This window comes from Diachasma alloeum, unplaced genomic scaffold (genome assembly GCF_001412515.2).
Source record: "Diachasma alloeum isolate Michigan unplaced genomic scaffold, Dall2.0 Dall_scaffold_00195, whole genome shotgun sequence".
Classification (NCBI taxonomy): Eukaryota; Metazoa; Arthropoda; class Insecta; order Hymenoptera; family Braconidae; genus Diachasma; species Diachasma alloeum.
Genome location: NW_021680360.1, coordinates 2050689 through 2060799, shown reverse-complemented (window position 1 = coordinate 2060799; position 10111 = coordinate 2050689). Strand labels below are relative to the sequence as shown.

Below are 10111 nucleotides of genomic sequence, written 5' to 3'. Positions count from 1 at the left end.
AATTTAGTTTTTTGAGTGGAATGAAATGAAAGGGGCGGTGGGGGAAGGGGTGACTATTTTATGTTCAACATTTTTGTAATTTGGGTGGTGAACTGAATATTTATGACAGCTTCTTTCGATTGAAGGAGTAATTCTCTTTGGCGGGGAATTGGAGTGGCAACATTATGGTTGTGATTTCATTTCGGTGATTTTGGGAGACAGAAAATTGCGCATTGACCTAGAAACAATTTTTCAAGATATCGGGGATTTCTCGGGAGTTTTTACAGGTTCATAAATTCGGAGATTTTCGATAATCGAATTTGGTAATTGGATTGCGTGAATAGAGATTCACGTCTTTCTTGACGCGTGAACTTTCTCATTTTTTTTTTATTTCGAAATGTTTTCGGCTCATTTAAAATGAGGGTTCAGAGAATCTTAAATGCAGAAAAAAATTATCAAAGTACCTTAATATCCTTGAAGAGTATTTTTTCTTCGTGAATTGTGAAAAATAATTAATTATGTTTTTTTAGCTGAAAAAATTATTTTTATAATTCTTGGAAAGTTTTGTCGCGTTACAGTCCCACGAAAAAAACTCTAAGTTTCCGTTCAATTTTTCAATGAAAATTGAAAGAAATCAGAAAAATGAAGGTCAATTAATCGGAAATTCACGTAAGTTTCTGACTTTCGTCTGTCTGCTTCTTAAAAATGTTGAAATTCATCGAATTTTCTGTGTAATTTGAAATTTCATATTTTTTCTAATACTGTGTTTTATAGAAATGTAGAAATATCTCAAAACTTCACACTTCTTCATCACAAATCAAAACAAATACCTCCAAAGATCATCGAATTCCTAATTAAATGCTTGCGGTTATCCTCCGCGTTATACCAAAATTTCTCTCCCCAAAAATCGCTGAAATAATCTCCCACATAACTTCCTCCCCGAAACCTAATTTTCTTTCCCCAGCAAAATTGCTCCCCCGAAAAACTAAAATACTGCAATAAAATAAAACTTTTCCAATTCCACTCCAGTGAATTTCCAAATTGTCTTTCCCTCCCAAATTATCGTAATCATCATTCTCCCCGTGATTGAATTTTCCCCCGAAAAAACGAGGATAAATTAAACTCCTCCCCCACTCTCCCCCCACTTTAACCAAACTATTCTACATTGTATTAACCGATCCAGAAGAAAATCGATGGTAATACGTTAACTGCTTGAATACACATTTCCCCCAGTTATACATACTCAAAACGAGTCTTACCCGACAGATACCCATCCTTCCAAACGAGTGAATTCCATTTAATGCTAGCAACGATCTGCGAATCGAGATTCACGTACCGACGTTACGGAATTCGTAACTGGGAATTAGCATGTCATAAATACTGATGTAGTAAAACGGCGACTGCGTCTAGTTGGCAACCCTGCTGCTCCAAAGAGACTCCGGGAATCACGCCAAGTATTTCGCAACTCCCTCAGCTCAAGACAATCCCTTATCACAGAGATTAATTAAATGATTAACTTCAGAATTAACCTCTCGATCAAATAAACTTCACAATCATTTTCAATATTTTATCTCGATAATTTATTATAGGAACTTGTCGCAATATATTAGATTCTTCGATCATCACAATTGATTTCATTCTATCTTAAATCGATGCACGATTACTATGTACAAGTATTTTTTTCCGGTTTCTTATGAGCTAATTATTTATAATTGTATTATATTACACAATTACATGTATAATTAATGTTTCTATATCTAGACGATAACAAAGTCATTTTCTCTCGCACAAATCGGCCAAAAAATTCGTGTGATTGACAATTCATCTAAAAACGGGTATAACCAATTAGGAGAGAGGGGCAAAATGGGCGGCTGTTGTGAAATTGAGTAAAAATTATCCCATTCAATATTCCCCTTCGACTTTGACTTTGGAAATGGGATAAAGTTCATTCAAATCGGGTCGTTAGCCCAGGAGATGATGACCGTTTGGAGATTCCCACTTTGCCCCACTCTCCGTACCATATATTTACATGAGAACGTCGGGAACGTCGGCTCAAACGACGTAAGGCCTGTACAAAGGTTCGCGAAGCTCGTTGATGAGCCTGGGATGATCGTGGGAACTCCCCCTGTCGTCAGCGGCCGCGGTGGCGCCGCCCGGGGGATTCCCCGTCACGGTAGCGTTGGGAGGCGTGCGGAGGCCGTCACTGCTGCCAACATTTTCTCTCTCGCTGCTGGAATTCGCTCTCGCGCTCGAGCCCCCGCCCGAGGCCGAATCTTCGCTCTTGTTGCTCCCCGATCGCGCCTCCTGCTGGGCCTTTTTGCTGCGCTTCCACTTCATCCGACGATTTTGAAACCAAATTTTCACCTGGAGGATGAGGGAAATTATTTGATGTTAGTGGGATTGAATCTTATAAAACGTGTCATAGTTAAGTAGTGATAGAGGGATTTAGATTCAACCGTTAACGTCTTAAATTAAGTTAGGTTCTGCATTAGTTAATTCGTTAATATTAGCCAACATTTTTAAAATTATTTAACTAATCATTAATTAAATATTCAAATTCCGAGTTATTATATCAATCAATAATTGAGTTTAAAAAATTGACGCTTATTTGGTTAATCTCCCTCCAAAAGTGATCTTTCTAATTTTTCCTCAGATTTTTAAAATGTTTTCTAATTGTTCAATGTCGAGATTTAAATTCAAACTTGCACAATTGAAATAATAAAATCATTGTAAAATGTCCGAAAACTTGGGGTCAAATGGGGATAAAATGAAAGCCTTGATGTTCAACTATAAAACTTTGATAGCATTTCACAGAATATTCTTAATGTAAGGTGCAACTTCTCATAATATTACTAAACTAATGATTGATGCCGATCCGTAGTCAACTTTCCATGAAATTCAAAATTTTCTCTATCAGTTTGTCTAGAGAATTCTACAACTTTCTGCAAGAACCTAAAAAATTCTTGAGTTTTTCAGAAAATTCTCTGATTTTCTATGAAGTTCACAAATATATTCAGAAAATTCCTAAGAAATTTGAGGAAATTGTTCCCAATTCGAGAAAATCGACGTTTTTTTTAGAATGTTTAATAAAAAAATGAGGTGCAAAATAAAGGAATTCCCCGGCAAACATCAGGGGGCGGAAGGAGGAGGACCAGCTAGTTGTAATTGCGAATAATGTAATGCATAATCTGAACTATTTCACGATTCCAATTTGGATTTACGACTGCATGAATATCTCAATTTCTGCAAAAGTAAATTTGTATTCGCGAGATGAAAAGAGTCTCGTAAATATAAAACTACGGGAGACAGAAATGAGGGAGAGACAAACCCGATTTCGCCCTTCCCGATTCGCTGGAGTACCATGTAAATCTCTCGGACAACATATCATGCGCCAGAGCGAGAGTCAGCCACGCGAGCCCCAGTCCAATCCCTCTCGTACACTCCCTCGTACTCCCCATATTACACCACCCTCCATAAGCATTTCTCTCGTACCTATTTTTTTTCCCAACATTTTTTTACATTCTCACTTTCTCACGTACGTGAGAATACCAATGGGAATCAGTGGAGAGGGTAACGCCTTCGCCCATATATGAGTGTTGAAACTGCTGGGGGTGGCTTACTCCAATCCATAAAAACCTCAAGAGGAGATGTCGTTACACAACTCGTGTGAGGGACTCGAGATGTTTTATACAAGGATATAAAGCGTGTGAAGGAGAACCGAATCGGTAAATTATCGAAACAAATCAGAGTCTGAGCCCGGGTTGTAAATCCGACTTTTCCCCCCCTGGTATGTTTGTCTTGTGATCCGTCAGTGAGCGGGCACAAAGCTCTCGAGTTACGTTTAAGTTGACGTTTGCTGGAATGATTTTATGGGGTTTTAGGATATCAGAGTGATGTTGCTGTTAAGTTGATTGAATGGAGATGGGTGGAGGTGATGGACAATAATTACGTGAGGAATAACTCATGTGTCCGGGAAAACGAGGCATTTAAATCAGATTAAGTTAAGGAGGTGTTGTACAATTAATTTTGGTGCAAATAAAGGAATATTACGTGTTGCTAAATTCATTCGATTTGATATTGAGAAAATGATTTTATTTTTACGTAATAAAGTACTTATTAGCGTAAAAAATATTTTTTTATATTGAAATTCAAATTATTCATTTCGTGTGAATAAAAATGCGAATAAAAGTCAACTTTTAGTTTACATAAAAGCTTTATTATTATTCTTGATTTAAAAAGAAATTTTCCTGTTTTAAAATATGATGACAAGGCTGTTTTCAAGTGTTGACTTCGAACACGCGGGGAATTTCTATCTCAAATAGAAGGATGACCACTTACATTTCAATAGTTCTAAAAATATAGCTGAAGAAAATTTTTATTTCCTAGTGGCGTAAAACAGGGATTTTTTCTTCTAATTTGGGGTAGAATTTTTCAGCCTTTTCAAACCACAATTTTCAAACTTCCATCGTGTGTTTTCATAGAGTTAAAATTCTGTTTCAATGAAAGGAAAAAGTTTTGAATTCTGAATCTCAGAATTTTCTTTGTACACTTTTGAAAAATTTTGGCTCAAATTTCCTACACACTTTTCGAAAATTCTCATCACATTGTAAGTTCCACCAAAACTTCAAGGAATTTTCATCATTGAAAATTCAAAATTTTACGGAAAAATCACTGAAAACTGTAAATTTTAGTTCATTTATTCCATCAAAATTAATAGACACTAGTAAAATTCAGGTAAACATATTTCAACTTTCAATTAATTGAAAAATCCGCCCAATTGGATACTGAATCTTTACATTTTCATTGAAAATCCAAGTAAATCGGAGAATTCTCGTCTTCCTCCTCTCAAAAAATAAGAAATTTCATTGAATTGTCAGTAAAATCCGAAATTTCATGATTTCCCCCCTAAATTCACGACTTACTGCATTAAAAAATGTTAATAAACTATTCGTACCTGTGTTTCAGTGAGCATGAGTGACGTAGCCACCTCAAATCTCTTCGGTCTACTGAGATATTTATTCTGCCTAAATTGCTTCTCCAATTCCAACAACTGCTGCGACGTAAAAGCCGTCCTGGGTCTCCTAGTTTTACCCAGAAGGGCGTGTTGTGCAGCGCATCCTGAAATTATCGTTAAATTGGTGAGTAAACATGGAACATGTGAGCTATTATTTCCGCATGAGTAGTTGCCCTTAAATCGTAAGTTTGAATATTTGTGTCGACGGTTATTTACGCGAAAAGATCATCCAATAAAAATCAGCCAATGCTAATGTAATTATAGGGCACCAAACGTTGATCCCTGGTGGATTTGTTTGAATGTAGGTATGATTCGAGGGGTCAGGATACGGTTAAAATGGGGGAGCGGGGAAAAAAAGAGCGTGGCGTACCGCCCCTCCAATTAGACCAGCCAATGACTCTTCATCGAGGGGTGATCGCTACGCGATTCGCTTTCACGAGCTTCTCCTCAATATTACTCATCTCTCCTTAATTAATTCCACACATTTAGTTTTATTTTCCTTCGATTTATTGATCATGTGCGGAGATGTTTAATCCAGAAATTCAATGGGATGTGATTGGGGGGCGGGGGGTGGATGAGGAATAAAGTGATTCAGTCGTGACAACGTCACATCAGCTAGGATGATGACGAGGAGATCGAAGCGACTTAACAAGCCCGATGGTTCGTCACCCCGGCGCATGGACCGGCTGTCAATGTTTGTACACATGGCAGTCGAGGATTCGTGGGGGATTAAGCCGGTGGCTGATTCATTTTTAGATGATGTTTACAGGTAGTTTGGCATTGCGCGAGAATTTTTTCGGGGGGAGTTCTATTTTTAAAATGGGTAGGAATTAATTTTGGGGCAGAGTTTGGTTGTTTTATTGGTGAGGGATAAAATGTGAGGAGATGCTTTCGGAAATTAGGGGAAGGCGGGGCGGAATGGACACTTTAGATTTTTTAAAAATATTCATCACTCAGGATAAATTGAAGGAAGGGTAGCCTTCAAAGGAAAACAAGTTATTTTGTTTCATTAACAATTGAATGAGGGTTTAACAGTAGTAAAAAAGTTAAAAGTATTTATTTTGCCTCTTCGTTCCTTTTGTGCAATTTTTATTCAATAGTACACCCAAATTTTATTCCAATAAAAATGTTCTGATCATATGCAATTTATTCACTCTAATGAAATCTTTTAGAATCAAATAAACATTCATTTATGTTTAAAAAGGGATTTATTTGATGTGAATGTCAGGGGATACTTTCGAATATTAGGGGAATGTGGGGCGGAATGGACACTTTAGATTTTTTAAAAATACTCATAACTGAGGAAAAATTGAAGGAAGGGTAGTCTTCAAAGGAAAACAAGTTATTTCGTTTCATTAACAATTGAATGAGTTTTTAAAATGAATAAAAAAGTCAAACATATTTTGCCTTTTCGTCCCGTTTCGTTCAATTGTCTAAAGCTTTAGTACAAGAATCTGCATAAACATTTCCCTATTCAATTAGTATACCCAAAGAAATGAAAAATAAAACTTCATGTGAAATTATTCTATTCATTTCCACAATATTCTTATGGGTGCCCGGTGGCTTGGCGCAGTGGGTAAGTTCGTTGCCTCACATGCGAAAGGTTCCGAGTTCAAATCCCGGCCGGGTAGAATGGTGCGATCTAACCATTTAAAGTCTTGATCATCATCGCAGTATACCCTAACCGGATCGAAGCGATGTAAAATAACGATAAAAAAAAAATATATATTCTTATGGGAAATTGATTAACTTATACACTTATTTCAATAAAGATATCCTCATCATGTCATGTATTCACTCCAATCAAATCTTCTTTTAGAATCAAATAAACGTTGATTTATTCTTCAAAAACGATTTATTCGATGTGGATAAAAACGAAAATAAAATTAAATTTAAGTTGGAATAAAGTCCTGAGTCGACTTAGGAAAATGACTGAAAACGGACCAATAATCAATTCGAACAACGAGTTCAAGGAAATTATTTTGATGAATCGCCAAGAAATAATTATTTCTTTTCATAATCTGACTCCATCTCATAAGACGAAAATGAATGAAAAAAAATTGACAAAAAAACTCTAGAATGGACGAAAAAAAAATTGTGTCATTCATTACATTTCCTCGCGAAAAACTTTATCAACTCAAAAATGATAAAATGATAAAGAACATTATTATTCTAAACGAATTAACTATCACTAAGTGCCCCATATGGTACGTTAACTCTGTGCACGTGTCAGAAAAAAAAATCTACGTATGCAACACGCGTCCGGTGGACATAAGGACGATAGAACTGGTGGAAAAAACCGTGATATTTATCCACATAATAGTGGAGATGCTCGAGTATCTGGTCCCGTTGACACTTAGCATTTAGGATGTAGCATTTAGCGGGCTATTTATCGTCGAGGGAACATGGGGTGGTCGCCCCCCTGTGGGCCCCATATGGCAGCGACGATTTGTCCACGGGTCTCCCTTATCCCCTGGTTACCTTTCTAACCGTATAACCCTCGAGTATTTTCATCACCTCCCCTACCCCCCTTTCTCATTATGACAATTATTTGGATGGGTGATTTCCCCACACCCTTTGTAACACTCTAGAGTTTAATGGTTACCCCCATATTCCAAGTGACGTACTGATTTATATTTATTGGACGGCATTCAGTTTCAATTTTTGAGATGAATGAGTTTAAATTAGTTGAAGTGAGAGCAGGGGAAATTATGAGATCATGATGGAGTCAATTAATTTATTCTAGGGAATTGAATGGAAGGGAAACGAAAATATGACAATTGGATGTTTGTTTTTATAGGAAATAAAAAATGAAGAAGTGATTTGGGTTTTTAATAAAAAAATATTTGGGCTTTTATACTGTTATAAATTATCCGCAGAAATTTCTGGTTATGGTCTCGGAAGTTTTTAACAAGTAACTGAAATTTCAAGGAATTTTGTTATGGAAAATTTCTAATTTTGTGAAGAAATCCGTGGGAGCTGTAAATTTCGGTCTAATTATTAAGGGAAAATTAATGAAAAATCAGAAAAATCCAGAAAAACCTCTCTTTGAATTTCAGATTCCCCTGAATTTTAAAGGAATTCTCTGAAAATGCAAGAGAATTTGGCAATGAATATTCATTTTCAACTGAAAATTAATGTAAACTAGCGAAATTTTTGTCTTTCTGCCGCGAAAACATTGGGACTTTACTTGAGTTTCCTGAGAAACTTGAAATTTCTGACATGAGTTTGAACTACTTGCAGTGACAGTGAAAAAAATTGAAATTATGATGGAGTTAATTAATTTATTCTATTAAATTGAATAGAATGAAAAGGACAATATTATAAAACTGAATGTTTATTTATTTTTATTTTCATAGAAAACAAAAATGAGATGTTGTTTTCAAAAAAAATTGTCGAAATGAATAGAAAAATTCCACATGAATAGTTTTATTTAGTTTAAATAAGTAATTTCTCTGGGTTTAATCTTGACACAAAAATTCATAATTTCCAAAATCACTCTAAATTCAACTCAATCTAAAACAAAGTCAAATAAAAATACAGGTTGACACAAAATCATGGTATCACTCGTGTATCTCGTGCGCGTGCAGCTCATAAACAGTGACAGATGTCGGTAAACAAGGAGGGTGGCAGTTTTATCGAGTGGACAATGGCACGATTCGCGCTCTCGTTTTCTAACCCCGCGGCATTTCATCGAGAGAACTCTCGTGTTTATCCGTAGTTATGGGGCCAAAACGAGAAAGATGCAGTGTAACACCCAGTGAGAGGGAGACAAAACCCAAGAAAATGTGTTGGGGTGTGCTCCCCCTTTTATCATGATAATTTAATTTATTTGGGGGTCACATTGGCCGATTCATGCCATTTATAATGGCACCCATACCCCTCAATAATCAATCTAATACCTACGGTCACAGTGGTAAACAGAGCTATTATGCGCACTCAAAGTGACACTAAATTACTGTCAAAGTTTGCGGAATCAAAAATGAAAAATCATTTTCGATTTCTCATCCATCAAGTCGAGATAAATTTATTAATCAGTTTTTTTACATATCATCTTTTCTTCAAATTTTGAATATTAAAAAATTGGCTACAATTTTGGATCTAAATTTCAACTATCTATGAAATTTAATTTTTTTTCTAATAATGTTGGTCATTTATAACTTATTCAAGAAAGAAAGTCATAATCTACAAAAGAATTTCAATTATTTCGTGAATCAAAAAGTAAATATTTAACATTTCGGAAATTTTTAGAATGTTCCTTAATCCTAACACTTAAAAATCGAGCATCAAGTTCAGTTCCTCAAAGTTCAAGTAATAAACTAATAAAAAAATATTCCGTAACCTAGAGTCAAATGGGACTTGAACAAAAGCCCTGAGATTTCCCTACAAGTTCCGCAAAAACCAACGAAAAACAATGGCCACTTGTGTACCCTCAAACATCAAATAATTATTAAATAGAAAACAAAATAAAGACTCAACTGAACCAAATTAACCCTCCAAATGAAAACCAGCCCCACAACTATTCCCTCACGCAAATTCCATCCAAATCCTCCTCAACCAAGAATTTTGAATGAAATATCCTCTCTCTCCGTTCCTAACGAAGTGCCCAAACACCCAGCTCCCCGATTTAAACTAATTACCGCTAACAGTCCTTCCCGCTGCTCTCAGTACACCTGTCCACCCAACAACCCCCCCTCCCCTATTCAAATTAATTCAACCACCTAAAATAACACTCACCTAACTCGCCATTCTGATTAAACCAATTTGATAATTAATAGCCGAGTAATCAACACCCCAATTGGCCCTGAAATGCCGGCGATTAACCCTTCAGCTCCTCACATGAGCCGTTAAGGTGAGAGGGGGATCTAATGACTGGACATTAATTCGTTGGTACAAGTCTGTTTCACCAGTTTGAAGCAGCCTCTGTGCCCAGTTGGCATCATCCAGGGGTGCTGGAGGCCCCGCCCTTCCACCCTCAACCCCTCACCCCTCGCTATGCCCCGCCTACGCTTGCCTCGGCGCCTAGAAGCACCAAGTGAAAATACTTTAAGTGCTTCGGCGATGGGAATTCTTCGGTTCCTTTTATAACGCGAGAAATGCAGACATAGGATGGGGTTT

General features: G+C 36.6%; 1 protein-coding gene across 1 annotated transcript in view; it reads right to left on the bottom strand.

The window, feature by feature from the left end:
- Positions 1–1612: 1612 nt before the first annotated feature.
- Positions 1613–10111, bottom strand: part of LOC107048596 (muscle segmentation homeobox) — a 17623-nt gene continuing 9124 nt past the window's right edge. The window contains exons 2-3 of the mRNA XM_015271834.1: positions 4934–5097; positions 1613–2343 (exon numbers count right to left, since the gene is read on the bottom strand). Coding sequence (XP_015127320.1) covers positions 2032–2343; positions 4934–5097 — 476 coding nt within the window. The 3' untranslated portion in view covers positions 1613–2031. The remainder of the gene's footprint in view (positions 2344–4933; positions 5098–10111) is intronic.